Source organism: Dromaius novaehollandiae, chromosome 5 (assembly GCF_036370855.1).
Source record: "Dromaius novaehollandiae isolate bDroNov1 chromosome 5, bDroNov1.hap1, whole genome shotgun sequence".
In the NCBI taxonomy this organism is placed as follows: Eukaryota; Metazoa; Chordata; class Aves; order Casuariiformes; family Dromaiidae; genus Dromaius; species Dromaius novaehollandiae.
The window spans coordinates 65,772,510-65,794,744 of record NC_088102.1 but is presented as its reverse complement, the minus strand read 5'-3'; the positions used below and the strand labels follow the sequence as shown (position 1 = coordinate 65,794,744).

The following is a 22,235-nucleotide window of genomic DNA, read 5'->3' as shown; positions in this document are numbered from 1 at the left end:
ACACAACCAAAAGGTTGCTTCTGCTGCAGAACCAGGGTTAGTTCAAGGAATTCCTTCAAGAAATACTTGGAGTATGTCTTATTCCTCGAGCAGCTCTCAAATTACAATATCCCACAGAAAAAACAGGTAGTGCTGAAAGCTCTTCACTTTTGAAATTCTTTACAGTCACCATCATCTCACCTAGGAATACTCATAATTTGACGTGCCAAGTCTATCTGCCACATTTTGCAATGAATAATCACAGAGGAGCCAGCCAACCTTCTCTCAGCACTCAGCAAGAAAATAAAAATTTGCTCAAGGTGCAATCACGATGTTGCACACCGAAATCTCATCCTGGGACTATACTTTTTGCCATTGACCACTTGTAGCTACAGAACAGCTGGGATGAATCTCTTGCCAATTAAGACTTCAAAAGCTTCACACCTAGCAACCATACATTCCTTCAGACAGGCATCACTAAGGGAGCATTATTCTTCTTGAATTATTAAAGTCATCCAGCTTTCGGCCTCCTGCATTACACCTACAAGACAGATGCTTTTAAGAATCAGCCTGAGGTAGACTGCCACCTGGAAACGATGAATTCTTGCTCAAGTGCACACAAATCACGAATGATGAGGAAGACGCTGATTTGGTTCAGTCACTGAACATTAAGGTCATCGTATTCAGCTGACTGCTTCTCATTTTGCTGTACCACTAGGGTGCCTACGTGCATGATTCGTTACACTTTGGCTGTCAAGCTGCAAGGATGTGATCCTTCAATTAGCTGCCAGTGCAATTTATGCACCAAGCTATATAAAATCTGGTTGCAAATGCCTGGATTTTAAATTGCTGTGAAAGGGCTAAGAGGTGCAGACATAAGGCTAAGAAGAAGAAAACTTTAATTTTTTTCCAGCACCCCCAGGATCTGATGATGTATTTCGACGTGAGCTGGGTTTTGAATTGCAGTCTTCCTCCTGGTTTGTTGCTCCTGTGCGTGACCCTCATTGCAATAACGTAATTTTCTCCCTGGATCAGAGCACCCATTTTGTGGGATGGGTCCGGTGACTACCAATGACTAAAGAAACAGTAACACAGTAAGAGAGACCATCAGTTTTTCCACATAACTCCATCCACATCAGGCAACAGAGCCTATCTAAAGCATGCCTGGAGGAGGGGACACACATAAGAAACAAAACACAAGTGTGGTTATGTTTCCTCTGTTTAGCCTTTAACCCTTGCTTGTCTGCCACACTGAGTTCCCCCAATAACCCCTTTGGTGGCAGTGCCCATGGGACAGGTTTCAGCAACTAACTCTTAATGCCCTCATCAGCACAAACGTGAACTGCAGACACAGTCACCGGTTTGGAAAAATAAATTTTCTTTACTGAAACTAGTAAGAGAGAAAGACCCTGTGTTTGTACAGGTTGAGCCTTGTAGGCTGATTTGACCTTCCAGATGTCTTTAAAACACATCACAGAGCAGACTGCTGCAGGGGTCTGTGAATGTGAAATTTACTGTAGCTTGGCGGTGGTTCGGCAGGCTGTCCAGAAGTCAGGACCTCAAATCCTGCCAACAGGCTGTCACAGATGGCACAGCAGAGGGGGAAAAAGGGATTCTGAAATGCAGAGAGAAGAAAGTAGGCCATGTAGCTGCTGATCATGATATAGCTGCCTGGATAGCAGAACTGTACATCTAACATATGCTGTAACTCAATATTTCCCAGCAAGTCAGAGGCCTCCATGAATTACTGTTAAATTCACCAAATGTTCCGCAGTTCACTTTTCACTAACTATTAACACGGGAGGCTGCGTTAAGAAGAATATGGTCAGGACACCTCCTCAGAGATGCTGCAGATTCGCACAGTATCGCATCTCCAGAGGAGACGTGAACATACTACAAATATATGCTAACATTATGCAAGGGAACAGATCCCACCTGGCCCATTTGTGTCAACCAGCTTAGCTCTTTATATCTTAAGTCCCTATCTCTCTTGACCATAACTGCATCCTGAATGGCTGTCCAGTGCATTAAAGAAATGAAACAAACTCAAATATACTCTTCAGAAGATGCCTGTTCACAACAGAAAAATCTTTATAACAGTCTGCAACCATCTGAGTAGTGTCTTCTGGGCTGCCTTAATTTGTTGCAGTTTGTCCAGATTTCTTTAAAAGTAACAGCTTCCATTCTTTGTGTCCTTGTCTGCATAAGTTTTACACCATCTACTGATGTGAATACCACTTGCAAGTCACTGATCCTAGAGCGCGACACCCAGGCGTTCGGCTATTTGTCAGCATGTCTGCACTGCTCCATGCAGTAGAGACGCCCAAACTGTTCCCATGCTAACAACAGCAAAAGCCCAGCAACTCTTCAAAGACAGCTCTTGCTCATGGGATGCAGGTGAGTCTGGATGTATAAGCTGTACTTCACGCTCATCTGCAGATCCACCTCCTCTTCCTGCTCAAGGTACACCTACTTCTCACAGCTCACTGACCTCAGCTGTGAAGTCAAATACTTTTTATTCAGCTGAACGTTCCACCACCTTTCATGCTAGCATTTCTGGTGATATATTATATCAAAAACTTTTGCAAAGTCCAAAGCCAAAGGGACAGTTCTCAAAGCTTCATTTCTGTTGGCTGTCACTGTCAGCTCTTGGGACTAACTGATAGAACCTATTAGGTATAATTTACTCACTCCAGATCTGTGCAGGTGGCTCTTGAGCATTGCTAATGCCATTCAAGAGCTACTTCATCCTTAACCAAGCATCCTAGCTACATTCTAGATATAGATTTATATTTGATTTAGAAGTTTCTCAGTTCCTGCTTCTTCGCCTGATCACATTAGCTTACTATCTAACCATAAGACCCTACTGTAGAGAAGAGGCAAAATAAATAAAAAATGTGCTAAGTTCTCAAGTGATTCTACTTTGAGCTACCTGGCCTTGGCACGCTTCCCAAGATTCTTGGTAAACATCTTGGCCATAGAAATATATTCAAGTAACTTACTATTTGAAGCTTTTATGATACCACACACATGTAATAATTCACTGGGCAGAAAGCTTCCCACAGGCCTTTAAATATTGAAAGTTCTCATGCGCCAGATTTGGTGCCTTTTGTGGTTTTTCAGCATTATGGTGCATGACCCAGACAGAGAGATCACAGCTAAAGATGTCTTACCTCTGATGATCTCCTGGGGGCTACTGCTATCTTGGGAGCCTTTATGGGTAAGGCTAGTTAAAACAAAACTGAAGCTTTCTACTCCACATAACCGGCCTATAGCAGTCCGCAAAAAAGAGTGAGTACAAGTTCAGCCACAGGCCTCTTTGCCAGGCTGGCTTTAAGGTTTAATCATTAGGCTTCTACCAGAATGAAAATTTTCATTTAGAAGACAATTGAAATGCTAAGAGAAAAAAGTACTTTATCAGATAGCAGTTTGTCTTAGATGCATGCAATGACCACACTGCTCCCTTTGCATGCTTTCTAAGTTAACGGAAAGGCAAGTTAAATGGATCTCTAAGGAAATAATAATTTAGAATATCTGGATTGACAGACAGTTATTGAAGTTATTCAATTGCCTAGGAACTCTGTGGGATTGTTCTGTATATCTATTCTGTGGGCTGTCTGTCTAACCAGGGTTTGAAATACCTGTAATATAGCAGGTCTAGCTCAAAGGCACTTTTTTCCCGAGAGACTGTTATATCAATCTACATCTTTCTACACAGGTGGCACTTGGGTGGAATCCTGTATTCCTTTACACAAATAAGCTGTAGAAGTGGTATTGTTCGATGAGGAACAAAAGCATCATGTTCAAAGAAATAAATGTGCTTCTATGGCTCTATACAAGTTCCACTTATTTTCGTATGATTTCACTGCACTGGCAAACAGCCTTCACTGCCTAGATGGTATATGTCACCGTGAACAGCCCGCTTTGCATAGGGGCAAGAAGAATAGTGTTCCAAGCCTGCAAGTAAAGAAAATTTCCTCTTATTCTAAATGTCACGTCAAAGATGCATTTGCCATCTTTGGTGTCCCATTTCCAGCCGTCAGAAGTAAGTGAAATTTAATCATTGGGCCAGAAGGACTCTGAATCCAAAGCCCCCTGTGCTCCATAAAATGTTTGTGCATTCTTGGAGTTATTGTAGATAAGACCCGAACAAGCTACCACGGCATTCTTTGTGGGGTAGGTAAAAAAGATCCCTAAAATGAACAGTCTGGTTTAATTTGCTGCAGAAAGAAAAGAAAAACAAAAAGAAATTATGTAGTCTGAAGGTCAGCTGGAATGAAAACACTATTTTAATCTTATCTACTTATAAATCACTGATATTTTAGGCCTTCTAAAGTCATTTAAAGAGATTTTCACATACCAAGCTGGCATGTTTGTTATATGCTGACCTAAATTTACCTTCCATAATTTCATGAATTCCTAGAACAGTATTTTACAGGGGCCATCTGTGCCTGCTGTAGTGTAAACCACAGTACAGTTAAGTTCACAAGAGATTTCTGGTGGTAGGGAGGCATCTGTCAACAGGCCTTCAATATTACTATGTCATTTTTCACCAGCAGATCCCTCTCTAGTGAAAGACTTAGGCAGATAAGCTATTAAAATCTCTCTCCAGTTAAGGGTACAGGTAAACCCCTTCTCATCCCAATTTTGGGAGCGGCTCCTTTCATTTTCTAGTATTTACTTAGTGGTTTTTCTCCAGCTACAAGCCTAGGTCCTTCACCCATGCACATGGCCAGCAGGCCTAGAAAGGTGGCTGTTCAGTGAGGAATATGAAACATGCCTGTGGTCTCCTTGAACTGTTCAGATGCTTGAAATGCATCTTGAGTTGAATCAGCTGCCATTTTTTCCTTTATGCATCAATTTATTGCATCAACCTGTTTTCTTAACTAGCATGGAGTGTGCAGCCTTGAAGTCCACATCAACCAACCCTGAAGTCCAACCAAAGCAAATAAAGACCAGAACTCACCATCCGATTCAGAGGCTGCTCTGAAGATCAAGTAGCTGCTGGGAAGAGGCTGAGTGATCGAACCAACATTTTCTCCCTTTGGGCCCTAGAAATGGCGGAGACAAAAACCAAGTAAAGCACAGCAGCTGCAGTGATCATTCAGTGTGTTTCTGCTCTTTGTGGGCAGAGTGTGCATGTTTGTGATAGGAAAGAAGGAAGGAACAGATGGAGTAATTTAAGAGAAACTCATTAATAACCAGGATATTGCTGCTGCAGCTCCAAAGCAGTGACATGCTGTGACTTAAATCTGGCTCCATCTAACCTACGCTCAACCCCAAAGCTATTTTGTTTATTCAGATCCCCAGAACTGGAGGAATCTCACTCCTGTAGCTTGGGAACAGAAATCAAATATTTGCAATTAGTCATCTCTGTGCAACACCTAAAGGGATTTGTCCACATGTCACACACTGTGTGTCTGCAGCCAGACCTGCCAGCGACGAAACTCCCTTTGTTTTATGTATCACCATAAAAGTGGTGGCCCACACCTTGTGCCGTGGGCACCTCCAGCACAGAGGTCTACTGCACTGGCAGCTCTTCTGGAAGGAGGCAAGAGGAAGCTCCCTCCTGTAAATGCATCTGCAGGGATGAGGCACTGCTCCAGGGAAGGAGGGGGCTGTAGACTGAAAGTTTCCCCACATGGACACATGTTGCTGGACTGCAGCCCATCACCACTGTATCTGGGCCCATTGGGAGCCTGTATAGTTGCCACCTGGCCCAGAGGAAGGGGAGTCCTTCCTTTAGTTTCTAGACAACAGTACACACAATGCTTAAAATCTGCCCGGAAATTTTTGCAGTTTGAGTATGACTCTCCTTTCTAGCATGAGCTGCTACAATATCCCATCTTGCTCCTCGACGGAAGGACTTCTCCCTCAAATTTCTAAGCAGGGAAATTGCAAAATATTTTTCAATAACAGGGCAGAGCTGTAAACCTTTCACATAAGAATTCACTCTCTAACTGCCACTGAAAACTGCTCCCATATGCAAGTGTCTGATAGTTAAATTGTAGTTTTATATGGATTTTTGTTTTGGAGAAGCCAAAATTTGCGAAGAATGAAGAGTGCAAGCATAGGAGAAGCATCAAATTGCATCTGTGCCTATGGCATGAAGATGTACTGCTGCGAATACAGCAGTCTCCAGTCTGGCTTCTTGTCTCTGCAATCTTCCACTGTCAGGAGAAACAGGGATCCTTGATGCTCACTTGTTTCTCTCCTCCCCTCTCCCACAAGAGGCTCAGGATTCACAAAATTAAGACTGTTTACAGGCTTAATAGTCAGGACTGGCAAAGTTGGGATTTGATTAGTGATCCAGAGCAGAGCAGCTCAAGACGTTACTAGTGATATTAATGCAATCAGGCAGCATTCCCGGTGGCATTCTTCCGTGCCCGAGCTTGCAGCTCAGCAGGCACTCGAGACTGCTGATAATGCTGTTACATGATGGGGTTTTCAGTGCACAGATTGATATTTGCTCTCTTGGAGGAAAGAAAAACACAGCCAAATAGTACAGATACAGAGAACTGATATAAAAACCAATAGAACAAAAAGGAAGCAGGGGTTGACCCAAGGCTTTAGGAAGTATTTGGGCATGTGGATAAATACAAGGAGTGTCCAAGTCACTCTGCCAAGGAAACGTATTTAATGGTAAGACATGCTCACACAGGGAGGCGGCTGTTTCCCACAGGGCTCCATAAAACAAAGCAGGACATAAAAATGAAGTCGGAATCTCTGCAAAGTAAATGAGGTTCTGTATCTGCACAGTGGAGATAATAACGCCTTTTACCTCCCAGCTTTTGAGCATCGTGCCTGTTTCGAGTCTAAGACCTTCAAGACAATGACTCTCTCACTAAAAGCGAATGTTATCCCTGCTACTTTGGGACCCTGAGCTCAGCTGCAGCCTCTAGACAGTACAGCTAATAAAGCAGCATCTTCAGATCATTCCTGTCTTCAGATTTGATTTGAGACTCAAAGGCGTTATCAAAAAGGGAGTGTTTATGCTTTGAAAAATGGAGCTGATTTCATTGGAGAGTCCTGGAGAGTCATAAAACAAAGGTTACAAAAGGAAAAAAAAAATCCCTTTCATTAACGGTACTATGGATAACTGTAAGCATGAAGACGAAACTAACTGGATGTATTATGGAGTAGAACAAACATCCCTAAAAGAAGTGGCACAAGTCCCATAGTGAGAACTTCTTCCCTTTGTTTTCTCTAAAGGCATGACTCAAAACACTGAAATCAGTAAAATTAAAATCATATATATTCCCAGACTCAGTGGGTCTGACCTTGGCTCATTTACTGCTCTAAATCTGTGACAGCACAAACTGCAATCAATAATGAGCATTCCCACAGCACAGCATTCAGCTCCAACAGAAATATGAACTATTCCAGGACGTTTATTTGGGACAGCTGGGCAAGCGAAGCCATCCAACAACTGTACACTCCCTCCGTGAAACAAGAGGGTGGACGTCCACACCCTCACAGTAATTACTGGGTTGGCATTTGCTGGTCTCCTGCCATCATCCCCGCAAAAAATCTCTTCCCCAAAGCAGCATGGAAGTAAGCTGCCGTCACACAATGGACAAGGTGTCTCCGTGGCAGCATTTGGAGCATGCAGGGAAGCTTTTCTTACAGCTGCTTGTGCTTATGACTGATTTTGAGATTTTGCTGGGTTTGGCCTCATGTTTTCAAAGGCCTGGGCAGAGCAAAAAGGTAAAAGGTCTAATTCATATGCATCGTGAAGCAGGAGCTTCAGGCTAAAAACTTAACTCTCAAGAAGCCAAGGGCGCTATGCAGAAAAAAGTACTCCCTCCTCCCCGGGGAATGCTTCTAAGAGCTCTAGAAAGCAGAGAGCTTTATAGGAGAAAAAGCAGAGAGCTTTATAGAAGAAAAAGCTACTTGGTGCATATGTCTAGCTGTTAACCATAAGAAATGGTCTTTCAGCCTACATACCTACCATTTGACAGGCACACCAAAATTTCATCCTGCTCTAACTCAAGTTACATGACTGCACATTAAATTTAACTGGCTAGCATGACTATAAATGTCTAGGACAGTGCTTGAAGCAGACAACGTTTGTTCCAGGGTATGTGGCTGAACCTGGCAGTTACCTCCAGACATTTGCAGAGCACCCAGGCTAGCACTGACAGGGTGCTCATGAGCTTGAGTCAGCTGGAAGTCCTCTAATGTGAGTCCAAATCAGACCATCAGCTCTAGGCTAGACAATCCTTGGAAATTCCAGAAGCCACTTCAGCCAGAAGTGAAAATTATTTAGCAGATCTTACTTCTATCATGATGGACAGTAACTTGGGCTTGTTGTTTGAGTTCAAGCTAATCTATATTTCAAGACAAACTGGCCTTCTTTGCAGAGTTACATGAAACAAGTTTAGACTAGTCAGTCAACACTGCTTCAGTTGCTTTAAAAGAAGGCCATGAAATGACACAAAATGAATCAGTATTTTTAGCAGCTTCAGCCTTAAACTGCTGTCAGAGTGCTGACAGCTTCTTTGACATCAAGCTATTTGCTGGTGGATTTCTTGATATGTATTTTGGTGTTCACCTTGGGGCTGAAAGCATCTATCATGCACAACAATCCAACCTGAACTCAAGTTTCAGGAGATACCCTGAAACTCATGCTGCTCAAATGCTGCTTTCCAAACATCTGTTTCAAAAGACTCAGAATATTACTTTGACTTTAAAACTTAAATCTCTTGGGACCCTGTCTAGTACACAAACACTTTCAGAGATATATTCCCTTCATATTTAACACATAATTCCTGTTTCTGTCATATATTTTCTCAAGAGACACAGGAATTGGATATACACACACACATATATATGCATATTGATAAAAACTCTTTCTTTGGGATGACTCATACCAAGTTCTCGCATCTCGCGACACTTCAGATCTCTAAATGATACTACTTTTTCACTATCCTGCCTACTGTGCTTTTCAGAAGAATTCAGTTGATTTGTCATGTCAGAACAAACTTTTTCATTGATGGATAGTAAATGATTGACAACTTTCTTGGGTGTAGGCTCTGAGTAAGACAAGCATCACAACTCTTAAAATAGTGCGATAAAAGAAGCAAAGCGGCAGCCAAACCTTTGGGACATAAAGCAAAAGCGATGTGCTTAGGCACAGACTAGAGCTAAGCTACTGTTAGAAAACAGCAGCTCCTACCCTGTATTGCTGAGGTTTATTTTAATTCTCTCCTTTTACTGTACTCAAAATCAAGACTTTATATACCATTTTTCAGCAGGATGAGCAGGAGTGAGGCCACTTGATCTGCTCCCATAAGGCTTCCCCTCCATTTCATTAGATGTTTTGGTGCCAGTGACAAATGCAATCATCCCTCTCACATGAATCTTACCAGGCACACTTATTCTGCTGACCACCTTGCAGCAAGGCAATAACCTGCAATGCCTTGTTTACTTTGGTGATATTTCTTAGAGAATAATATCTGCAATAACTGTGCAGAGTTGCTGTTTTTAATGGGGAAACAAAGTTCAAGAACAGTTAAGTGCTGTCTCTTCAGGCATCCAACAGAAGTTGCATTCAGTGCTTGTCAAGAGGTACTGAGGTCTTGCTCTTCGCTCATAGACATTAGGTAACTTTTTTCTTTTTACCTATTCATTCTTAATGGAAAAAAGAAACGCAGCTCCTTAAAACTTGGAGGGAGTTATTTTAAGAGGTGTGAGAAACTACTAATAATTCGTGCTACAGGGGGATCCAGAGGCCACTGTTGGAGATACTGTGCATAAAGCAAGAGACTGTCTCAGCCTCTGAGCAACAACAGACAGAACAAGCACTCCAAACGAGGGACCAAAGGCCTTGCTATTCCCATTTCAAAGAAGAGAAAACTAAGGCAAGATAGATTAGAGAACCTATCCAAAGTCACACCTTCATGGCATAACCGAGGCTTGGGCAGACCAGTAGATTCCAGTTCATCACAAACAAACCCAAACCTTAGAGACACTAACAAAAACAAGCTTTGGTCAAATCATTCGTCTGATTTTTGTCTCTTTGCCAACCCTCTTCTAGTGCTGTCAAAAGCATTTAGTGCTTTGTACATCCTTGTTTTTGGAAAGTCAGTTAATTGCATCAACTCCTCATCTCCTATTAACAGATCTAGGCCAGGGCTTGATATAGCTCCTAGATGTGGATCATTTTTTCTGCACTAACATATTTTTCCTTTCCTCAATTTATGCATGCATCTATACACCAAGAACGATACACGTGTATAACAAATCACAACGTATCATGTTCCTTTGATGTCACACCATGACCAAACCTCAGTGTCCCCAATCTTTACATGCAGTCAATTCACCGTCACTAAGAACATCTGAATAACTGAAAACCTAGGTAGTACAAACACCCTCAAAAATCTCTGCACCCCTTTCCCAACCCTCTAGTCCTACAAGATCCCGTCAGTTTAGGCTCTCCGCCAAGTCAAGGGATGACACCAGTTCCCTGCAGAGTAGCAAAGCAGTATAGCAGTGTTTGTGCAGTGTTGCACTGAAGTTAACAAGCTTTGCCAGACAAAATCCAGCTCACACAGAGCCACACAAGGCAAATTGCCCTTTGCAGCCTGTTTGGAAAGCTGCTTCTTCCTACCCAGATTTCTCATTGCTCAGAGACTTTGGTGACCAAGGAGAAGTTGTTCAGCTCATCAGGGTTGTTACCTTTACAGCCCAGATTGATTGATCCAAAGGATGAAACAGCTTAAAACAGAAGCCGTCTTTTTTGGAGGGTCTCTCGATCAGCTCACAAGAATGGAGCAAGATTGTCCCAACCCACTGTCCGATCTTTGGTGTTTTATAAATCAGCAGCACTCCTGGTTTCAGAACGCACCACAGCTTGGTCCAGCTCTTCAGAGTCCCACGGATCTGGAGCGGGGGAGAGGAGAGAATAGAAAGTTGCTTTTAGGTTGCTCCTTAAAAGAAAAAACAACATTTATCCAGTATTTATTCCGTATTCATATTTCCAGTAGGCAGCACTGCCAGGGCCAGACCAAGACATACTTTGTGCGATGGATATACTGCATCGTCCAGACAGTCTCAGGGACCTCATAGCAAAATCCTAAACCACGCAAATCCAGCTATCAGAATCTACCCTTCATATTTCTATTACCGACTTGGTGTTTCCAGCTTTCTTAATATTGTAGGCAAGTAACACTGCTGGCCACAGGAGAGTGATTTGTTAATAATAAGGGAGGGCATGCCAATTAGGGCATCACCGAGAGAAATGTTATAGCTAGTCTAACTGACCTTAGAAGACATTTTAAGAGCGCTCTGCCAAACAGAGCTATTAATGGGTTCTGTCAAATACCACAATTTTAAAGCATCTTCTTTAGCTGGTTTACTTCTCTGTCAAGCTCAATGCACATTCTCTCTTACAGAGAAGACATTAAAACTGATAGCATATATTATAGTTAATACCTTTAAGAATAGGCACATTTCTCCACAAGGTTAGATTTTGCCTAAGGTGTTCTTGTCTTCAGTGCGCATAGGCTGACTCTCAACTCTTGTGTTGGTGTTTTGCTTTGATAGCCCAGCGTCATTTGTTGTTGAGCTAGAAATTTCCAGCTGCAGCAAACGCAACATAGGTGTTTTGTATAAAAATCTCAATATTTAGCTATCATCAGCACTAAACACTATAGAAGTACTTTGTCGCCTCTCTTATTTCTCAGGTAAGCAATACACATCTCACTTGCCTAGATTCCAACACTGACTGCAGAACAGTGTTAGCAGTTTTTCGAAGTGGTCATAAATGCAATTGTATTGTTTCATGAAATCCCTAATTTACCTTTTTTTTAAAAAAAAACAAAAGAAAAAAAGCTATTTGTTTGGAGAGGTTTGAAAAGTCAAGTTTTACCACTATAAAGGGGGCAACCAATTCATGATTTATCAAGAAGACTAAATACTCCAGTGAAGAAGAAAAAAGTTGTCAGAGACAACATCTCTCAATGTCAGTCCAAATTTGTTTTGTTATGGACAAAGTTTCAGGGCTTCAATGAGAAGCTGTCACTATTCGAATCCTTGCACAAGGAGAAATTACACTTGTCATCAGGTCCACTATGTTTCATTCTGGGCTGTGACAACATAAAATCCAACTGTCAATAGAACAAGCTGTAGCTGCCCATTTCCGAGCTATTACTCTGCCTGTTTCCTCTTCAGTAGGAAAACACATCTATGGGAAAAGGCCAGCAGACTCCTTTAAAGAGGAAGAAAGAACAGAGGAACATCATCAGTTCCTTTTGTACTATGCTCTTTTTGAGACCTTGTTCCTATTAAGGACAAGGAACAGATGGACTGAATTAGGTTAAGATGGAACATAAACATTCCCCGTAGCTTTTAGAGCAGTTATTTAAGCAGGAGCTTCACAGCAACACCAGCTGAAAATTACTCAGTCTTCCCTCACTCAAGAAAGTGCTAGCGCACACGTCTCAAGACACAGCAAGCACTTCTCACTTGTTTTTTCTGACAGCCTCAGAAGCAGTGGTCTGTACTAAATACCTTCAGCCAGTCTGCTGTGATCACCACACTGGGATCCTTCAGAGCGCTGAAGAGTTGCTTGGTAGCTCTTTTCTTCTCCTGTCTGTAATTTTTTTTTTGTACCTGGTTCAGAACAGAGAAAAACAGCAGCTGTAATCACGTCCTCTTTGGGGGAGGAAGGAACATAATGCATTCAGGACAGCTATGTAGAGCCCAGCTGGAGCCTGACCCAGCACAGGTTCCTCCGAAAGGAGCACAAGGGGGAACAATGTAACGAGATAGCAGATATTTCCTTTGCTTCTGAAGTTCCACTGAACACCATCAATTTTTTGCAGTTTACACAGCTTTCTTTGGGGAGAAAGGGAAGAGGCTCAGTACCCAATCGTCATCCCTCCCCCCCCCCAATTTAACATATTAAATGCAATTTCATCCAAAAGCAAATTAACTGCACTTTGGTTTTGGTAGACAAACAAACATTCAAGCAATTATTTGCCCAGACTGCCTAGGAACAGCCCTCCTAACCAAAGCAATGAAGGGTTACGATCCTCTTCGGGTTCCTAACGGCTCTGTAACACACGAACAGAGCACAATAATTACACCAATTTTTTCTGTTTGCAATATATAATCTAATCCTGTATACGAAGCCTGATAATACCCTTGTTGATAATGACTCCTAGAAGAGTCAGAGTCTTTTCTGGGTCTTGGGAAATGACTCACAGTAGTTCCCAATGGTTAGTTTGGAAGGTACTACTTGTTTTGTAAAAGAGGGTCAGCTGACGCTGACTTGGCTGCTGTGCACATACCTTCAGTGTTTCCTTCTTCGTGAATTTGGCCGTGGGAGACACACACTCTTTGTCAGACCCATTGCAAAGCTTATATTCACTCTAAAAAAAGAGGGAGAGAGGAAGTAGGAATGTGTTAACATGAAGAAATTTGAGCTGTGCTTTAATGAAGGGTTGTTTATATCTTCCAGGAATCTATGAAAGAGCTGATTGCAGGCTTCATTAGCAGACACGCGGCACCCTCGAGAAAGGCATACTGGCACCGCACTCTGAACTCCCTTCTTGCACGCAGGGTTACTTGGAAAACTCCCCACGACATTTTCTTCATATTTCTCCCACACAGACACTAATCTTGTTAGAAACAACAAAAAATCTATTCTTATTCCTAACTTTGAAAACTACCCATCTCTTTTCAGATCCTAGAGCATTTCAATTACTCAAATAAAAATTACAGGGAAGCTGGTAGAGGTCTTTCAAAACTACACTCAAAATTGGCAATGACTGTTGCCCTAGCTGAAATATCCAGAAACATAAGTGTGCAAGAAATGACCTAATCATGTTACAGATAATACAGAAAATTATCATCGTCTTGGCCTTGGGAAGCCAGGCACAAAATATACAGTCACTTTAAATCATGTTTAACAGCGTCAGTGCTGTTTAAATTCATTTTCAGAGACTGCAGACTGATCTCACGATTGTGCTGATGGACTGAAAAAATGATTTATTTGCATTAGACATGGACACAACATTACTGTTCCCCAAAATACGGTGCACCTACAGAGCATAGCCCTCCGGAGCCAGCTCCCAACCAGGACCCTCCTTGGACAGGTTATCACCAACAAGGTGTCCAAGCCCTGCGGAGGGCACATGGGGTAGTCTGGGCTCTGCTGCTTGTTTTGTGGCCCTGGGGAAATTATTTCTTCGCTCTGGGCCTGTTTTCCTTCCAACCTTTCATCTCTTATGCGTTTAGACTGTAATCTTTTGGGGTAAGGCACTATCTCTCCTTCTTAGGAGAATTCTGTAAAAAAGCTCAGCCCTTGGCCACATTGATTTAATGGTTATGATGCAAAAATGAGCTGCATTAAGGAGAATACACATCAGACATGGTTCCCATTTATCAGCTTGCTGCTATGATGTGAAACACACCCAGCGGCCTCTCAAACTCTCGCATGTGCGTCATGAGCAAGTGTAATCATTTTACGGTGCCTTCAGCTTTGAGAGACCCACTTTTTTCTTCCCTCCCAGTGACAAAGAAATCTCTCCAGCTACTACAGCCATGAGCCACACTGAACGTTAGTAGGGAAGGATTTAATGACAGCTGGATCAGGCTTTTTCACGTGACTGACATAGAGAGAAATACGCAGTGACATGGCCAGATCACAGCAAACAAGCCATTGACTAGACTTTGGAGACTGTGGCGAAGCAAAAACATGAGGATGCACCCCCAAATGCAGCATCTCTAGAGCAAAACTTTCTGGATGATGTAGGGTTGGAAATTAGGGGCAAAAAGGGCAGTTTGCAACAGGGACAGGGTCGCAGTAGAATCTAGTGCTTGCTCTTACATATCGTGAGTCTATTAAAAACAAAACTACACAGGACACAAGAATAAATAGAGAAATAAAAAATTCATTCTGTGAAGGCATGTAGACACCAGTGAAGTCCCTGATCTGACCATCCAGATTACAAGTGGACTCGGCTTTAGCACTGCTCAAAGAAAATGCCAGCTCTGGACTCCTGCAATCTTTTTAATGTTTGCCATCTTTGTTTTAGCAGAAAGAAAACCCTCCTCCTCCTCTACCTGCAATGCAGTCTCTGATGCATATTTTATGTATCTTCTGCAGATGGGACTTCACTGTAAAAACACAGGATTTACAATGGGGACCATGGCACCGACATGACGTCTGAGCAGCAAGTCCTGCCCGCAGGGTCTTTGCCACACTTCCAAGGGCAGCGTTGCACGTTTGAGAGTTACACTATTACCTCGTCTTTAGGAGGAAACACTTCTAAGTGCTTAAATGACTCTGAGAAAGAATCCCTCAGAATTATAGAGAGATTACACTTCCGTGATTCGAGACACGTGTCCTTGGGAATTGGTCAGATTTCTCCCCCCTTCTTCCAATTAGCAGGGAGCATGTCCTGTCCTTGAGACACAATTAGGAGCCGACTCTTTGCAGGCAGTTTCACCCCCTCCAGCGCAGGCGAGCAGGCACCAGCAGAGACGCTGCACACCGCTCCTCATCGGCCAGTGCAGAGAAGCAGCGAAAGCACAGGCGTTCGTGAGGCTCCTGCTCAGGTGTTGGCAAAGCATCGGGATACAAAGAGTGCTTTTTCCTTAATTAACTAAAACACACTGAAGTCATTTGTTGCCTGAAGAATTACATCTTAGCACTTACATCAAGGATAAAAAATCAGCCCCTGCGCTGAATTAATACTGGGGACCGACGTTAACTCAAACAGAGGCACTGTTGCAGGTCTGCCAGTCCCCCTGCCCTGCCAAATTTCCCGGGGGCTCCTCAGCTCATGCTAAAAATGAGCAACCGCAAAACCTCAAATTGGGACAGAGGATGAAGAGGTGAGCACCGCTTATAACCACTGCAGTCTTTAGCAGTTCATTAAATACAGCAAAATTTGTGTGAAATCAAATTCATTTGAAATCACCAGGTCAAAGCAGCTGCATGAACAGCCTCAGACGCTGCTGCCATGGGCACACAAAAGAGCGTGTGGCTTCCCTCACCCCCCAGGAGCTGGCCAGACACCCTGTATTTGCTAACCTTGCAAGTAAACGGGAATGTGGCCCAGGGACGGCACGCGTTAACGCAGGCTTGAAGGTGGAGGAGAAAGAAGCGGTCGCTTGAGTCTCTCCCTGCTTGCATAAGGATTTCTACGGATTGGAAAATATCCATGCTGCAATGTGATGAATATTGCAGCTCCCCAAGGTGGTTATAAAAGGGCCAGCTTTATAAAAAGAAAATCTCACTAAAACCAAGCAACGTTACTAGGAGAAATGGAAATGCTTTCAGGCGTGCCTGACCTGGGACTTCTGTTTGCAGAAACTTGACCTCTTTCCCCAGTTACTTTTTTGATTAGGCAGACTGAGGGCTTCTCTCGGCCAGCTTTGCCTCTTGTGCTTATGAGGATGCACAGATCCTAAGCAGCACTTTGCTCGCAGGCCAACTCCAGGTCTCCAGCATGAAAAGCACTGCGTTTCTGTTTAGACAGTGCCTCCCTTTTGAGAGGGAGGGTGGGCTTTCAGGCCCCAGGACTGCCCACCCTAGGCCCCCTCTATTTGCATTCTCCATCCTGTGGAGAACAATGTACAGTTCTCTCCTGGTTTAACCTGCTCAATGATTTGAAGTAATATGATTTCATATTTTTATCTGAATCTGTCATAACAGTTTTGATGCATCTCATGGTAGCCATGAGATTTGGTAAATCCAGGCCATCAGCTGTAAAGATCCCTAAGACACAGCAAGGCTTTACAGCACTAAGACACATTAAGGGCATTTAATGATGTTCTTTTATTGACCTGCCTTGCTCAGCCTGGTAGAAAACAAGGAGAAGCCCTTTGTCATCACAGCACTTTCTTCAAAGAAACTAGGATATGCATAGGATAGCAGAGTCTGGCCCTCTCTCTCTGCAACAGCATAGGAACAGTACTAACTAGAGATGGGACTTCATACAATAGGGAGTGTAGGGAATTTGTGTCTTAAAAAAAAAAAAAAAAAAAGAGAGAGAGAGAGAGAGAGAGAGAGACAGACAGACAGACAGAGGTATTCTAAGGAGGCAAGCAATAGATATGTTTCATATACTGCTTCTCATAATGGTAAGGCGAGAAGACAGTTAATCTGCCAAAAACTTTTCCAGGCCATGCTTCAGCACTTAAAAGGGTGGGAAAGTGTTGCCCCTCGTTGTGCTCTAACCAGATCCGTCCCTTCCAGGCTGGACTGGTGGCATTGCTGGGTGATGCCTGGCTGTACTACGCACTGAGATGCACTTTTTAGCCCCAGTAGGTCTCTGTCCTCTTTCATCTCAGTCATGTAGGGATCCACTGATGATGGTCAGCAGGTATCACAACACCCTGTCGTTTCTTGAAGGCCTTTGCAAGACAATGCTGCAGTACTCTGACCATAAAGCTATTTAATTTCAGATCTTTCAGTGCCTTCATTTCCAAGAGGAACCAAATCACTTGACAGGGAAACAGGCTGCAATCAGCTCTGGCGTGAGGGATGCCAGCCCCTCAGCATGCTGCATCTTGGGCAACAGCAAGAGGAATATTTTATTTTGTTTAGCACAAGCAACTCCTGCTGCACAGGATGGACATAAAGAAATGTGTAATGAGAGACAAATAGACAGAATTATTCCAAGCCAGAAATATTTAAACAAAGTCATCCTCAAGACGTGGTCTACAAATTAATGGCAGTGAGGGCTTGCAAGTTGTCCTTTTCTTTTCTTTGTAACCAAATGAGAGAAAGACAAAATCAGAAGGGAATTTGAAGGCAGAACAAAAGTAACTAGGGTCATAAGTTTTGTTTCATAAAAGCAAAAATAGTCATCATGTGGGAGACATCTCCTTGCTCACATGTAATGCCTCCAGTATCTTTTCTACATATAATTGCTACAAACCCGTGTCACTGCAGAAATGAAACGAATGAAGTAAAAGCTCTTAAAGTAGTATTAATGCTATGGAGAAGCTCAGTCTAATATTGCAGGTGAAGTGCTTCTTAAGTTTTATTCATGTGATTATTCACAGGTATCTCAACGATATTTAAACAACTTTGTCTTCAATTTACTACAGGCAGTCCTTTTGCAAAATGGTAGATGATAACAGCACATCCAAAGCACAGTAGAGTCAAGGAAACAATTCCCATTAATAAACAAACTTTGGATTAGGAAATATTATCTTGCAATTAATACGCTGTTTTAGAGCAAGTTGATTATTTTTCACCTCAAACATTCTAGTTTGTAAAAAGATTCCTGCTTATTTCAATGATGTTACAAAGATGCAATACAGATGTTTACAAGGCTGAAACAGTGCAATGATAAGCACTAATTAAAAAGAATGTACAAATAAATAGCTGAAGTGACAGCAATATCTAGGGAAAATCATTGCTGAAAGTCAGAAGAGCTAACCAAGCAACTCAAAATACCAAGTTATACTACTTTTTAGTGGAATGCTTTGCTCCATTGCGTCACATTATAGTAATTAAAGAAAAAAGTCACAGACCTCATGGGATTGCTATAGGATCATTTAAGCGTGCCTTTCATGGGAAGAACGTTCTACAAGTTTAGAATATTTAAAGAATATTTTAGGCAAGAGAACGATGCTGCTTCATATGACTGATACAGCTGTAATTCTGAACAGAAATCTCCAGCAAAGCTTTGCTTTCCCCACTAACAAATGCTAGATGTAGCTTTTGTTCCCAGGCTAAGTTTAAACAAATCAAGAAAATGAGTGATGAAAAACAGTTGGACTTGCAGTTTAAAATCATGCTTTGCCAAATCATTTCATGAATCTTCTCGATTCTAGCACCTCCATTTACTCTCCCCTCCTCCCTCAGGAATGCTAGAGTAAGGGGTTATGATAACCATTGACCCAAGGTGACATGATAGGACTGCTGTGGCTTACCCAAAGTCAGCAGCCCTGAGGCTTTGTTTGTGCGAATGACCAATTACCATTGCCTACATCCCACCCTGTGAGGTACCTGGGAGTTTCAGGGTTGCATGTGCCTACTTAACTTATGGATCTCCATTTTTCTTCCTTTTCAGCGCAAAATGCCACCCCTCTGCTATGCAATTTTCCTGCACTACTCCAGGATAAATCTCTGCCTATCTGAAATTAGCTGCAAGACCCTCTGCAGACAATAGCGATTTCCTAAAACGCCATGCATGGAACTAAAGAACCAACGCATTGCTGTGCCTTGGCCCAGGAACTGAGCATACGTATGCTGATGAGAACAGAAATCATCATGGTAAATTTGTTTTCCTTGGGGCTTTGCTGTATTTACATGCCTTCAGCCTTTCACACTTTCTGTGGTATATGTTATCTTTGTTGTCTTTTTCACTGAAATAAGAGAATCTACAGTGACTCCCAGCAGCATCTCTCTGTGAAAAATGACTTCTTCAGCTACTTGGAGCTGTCCTGCTGAGGCTGGGACATTTTGCCACGGTAGATGACTATGGTGGCAGAAAGAAATAACTTGCTTAAATCTTAATGGAGACAACTATCTCTAAAATAACCGCATCTGCAATGCTTACAGTATGAAGAATGGTAATCAAACATCAGCATGGGTTCTGGCTTGGCAGCACCACCATCTGGGGTGGCCAGGCTCTCCCCTAAAGCTGTGCTTAACATGCACCAAGGGCCAGTTCACTCCTGAGCCGATTCCCTTAGCCACTAGAGCTGACAAGCGACTCCCTGGTTTACTGCTACAGGAGGAGCGGGAGAAGAGCTGCTCTTGCAGGTTTCCAGTGCCATGAATTACCTTTTATGATAGTCTCAGATGTAACCGTGGCTATAACTAACTTGGGTTAAAAGCATGAGAATGAAGGATCAGTGTAACAGCGCATGAGCTTTGTAGCTACTCTATTAAGGAGCGATCAAGAAATCACTATATCTAGCAAGCGATAGATATAAACTGCTTATAACTCCTTTGCAGCTAAAATAAGTTTCTAGCAACCACTTAGATTTGTATTTCAGATTACCAAAGTCTTGAACAATTCAGGCATGCGGAAAAACTCATTCATGAGGAACCAGGCAATCTCAGCTTTGCCCTTCTGTACATCATATAACCATGCACACAACAGCCAGACTCCCACAATGTGATAATTTTAGACTTCATTGTGGCGCCAGTGTGGGACTGAAAAGAGTGAAGCATCACTGAGCTCCAGCTTCAAGATTTTCCTGACTAGTCCCTTAAAATACACTTCAACTCTGTGTGGGCTCTGCATGCTTATCAAAAGATCACAACAGGTTTCTGGACACTAGAATAAATAGGTAAACATTGAGTAGGAAAGGAGGAAAGAGATAATACAACACTGCAGACTGCAATAAAAGGTGCCTTAAAGGATACTAACAGTGCCAAGTGAGGCACACAAGGAGAGAAAAGCATATCCTGCTACTATCAGGGATGGGGTAACTGCGCTACCTGGCTGCAGAGAGTAGTTCGAAGCTTAGGGACAGTTCAGTGATACTTTCACACCTCACATCCAGAAAACAAGGCTAAAGGGCTCTTGAAAGAGAAACTAAAATGAGAAACAACCTGGAATAAGTAAGCTAACAATCTTTTTTTTTTTTTTTTTTTTTTTTTTTTTTTTTTTTTGAAAAGGAGATGAAAGCTCAGGCACAGCATGGTGTCATGGCAAATAGATGGCTTCAACCTGGGACACCTGCAGCCTGTTCCATCATGCAGAGGTGCCGTGCCCCGAGTGTGTGAGATGCAGAACCATCCCCAGGCCACCAATGGAGAAGTGAAACAGAAATGCAATTCATCCGCCTGGGGTAATGCAGGGACGCGTGGCTGAGCTGGGAATTCAAGGTCTCCAAGCCCCAACGCAGGGTCTGACTGCTCAGCCATCTCTCCTACCCTTTGCGTTGCTGGGTGAAAAGCCGGCGCATCGTGGGACAGCAGACATCGCAATGCAGCAGTGCTAGTTTACGAGGGCAGCTACACCCACTGGGGCAAATACAGGGTAAGCATTCATGGCACAGATCATTTCTTCTTTGTGGGAAACCTAAAAATATTTCCTTTCTGTGAGGGCTGGGCTAGCTGCTTGAATTTATCCTGGCTCAGCATTAGCTGGTATCACACTTGACACTTAACTATAGGGGCGAAACACTATAGGGGCAAACTCGGCTTCTCAGTGAGGATAAACAGATTTTCACAAGTAAATGGAAAGAGCATCCTCATAGCTCAGCCATGTCACAACCTGCTGCTGGCCTGGCCAGCATGTACCTGTGCCTCCAGTGCCCTCCAAGCAGGCACGCGCCCTCATCAGCCTTTTTTTCTTTTTCTTTTTTTTTTTTAATTTATTTACTTCTCTGAACCTCTTCTGCCATGTTTTCCTTGCTCTCAGCCTGCAGGATAGGCTGAAGAAATTCTCTGAAGAGTCAGGCAGATGCAGGTGTTTTTGTTTTGTGGTATCTGCAAATCTATGATTTGAAAGCACCTCTCCCCCCTCTATAAATGAGGCCAAATTAGGCTCCAGTATTCAGCAGGCTTACATAAGGAATAATTCTGTCTCTCTTCTTTTTGCTGAATGGGTGCTTTTACCTAGTACATTTACTTTTGAATCCATTAATTAAACCTGCACACCCTACAATGTGGTTTCTAAAAATTATTTCCCCCCTGCTTCTAGTAATCTAAACATGACCCAATTAGTACACAGTCTTTCCTTCAGTTCAAGCTGGTGATATCACTATTTATTTTTAAACTGAAATACTCAGAGATTGCTACCTATAGTCCTGGACACCTCATAGCAAGGTTTCATTATATAATCTTAGAGCCGAATAGACATGAAAAATCAAATATTAATTGACTATTGGTTTGCCTAAATTTGTACGGTAAGACATGGCACATAGTGCGGACTTCCTCCTATCGCTGATTTGGCAAAGCAAGACAGAAAAAGAACTGCTGGGCTGCAGGAGAACAAGTATTGCAGTGTGCAATACAGCACAGCGAACCGGACTGAAGCGAGATGGACAGGCATCCAGCACAGGTCCAGTGAGCTGCAAAGCCACTGCTGGCAGTCTCCGAATCCAATGCCATATCTAAGCAAACCAGTCAAGCAGGAAAGAAAAATCTAGCTCTGGCCCATTCAGTTGCCAAATTACTTGCAATACTGGAAGTGAGTAGAGAAGTTGAATTTTGGGAGTGTGGGGCCCTAATACCTGCTTTTTAGGCCAGAGGAATTTTGACCGTTGCAAAATCAGAGTCTGGGCCATGCTCTCTCTCAGAAACACACTCTTATCCTTGTGTTTGCCAT

The 22,235-nt window shown here is 42.8% G+C and overlaps 1 protein-coding gene across 7 annotated transcripts in view; it reads right to left on the bottom strand.

Moving 5' to 3' along the window:
- The window catches only part of OSBPL5 (oxysterol binding protein like 5), a 114,665-nt gene that overhangs the window by 28,290 nt on the left and 64,140 nt on the right, over positions 1-22,235 (bottom strand). For all 7 annotated transcript variants that reach the window (XM_064513124.1, XM_026092761.2, XM_064513123.1 and 4 more), the window contains exons 4-7: positions 13,275-13,355; positions 12,493-12,594; positions 10,660-10,863; positions 4,946-5,030 (exon numbers count right to left, since the gene is read on the bottom strand). In XM_064513124.1, the coding sequence (XP_064369194.1) occupies positions 4,946-5,030; positions 10,660-10,863; positions 12,493-12,594; positions 13,275-13,355 (472 nt within the window). The remainder of the gene's footprint in view (positions 1-4,945; positions 5,031-10,659; positions 10,864-12,492; positions 12,595-13,274; positions 13,356-22,235) is intronic.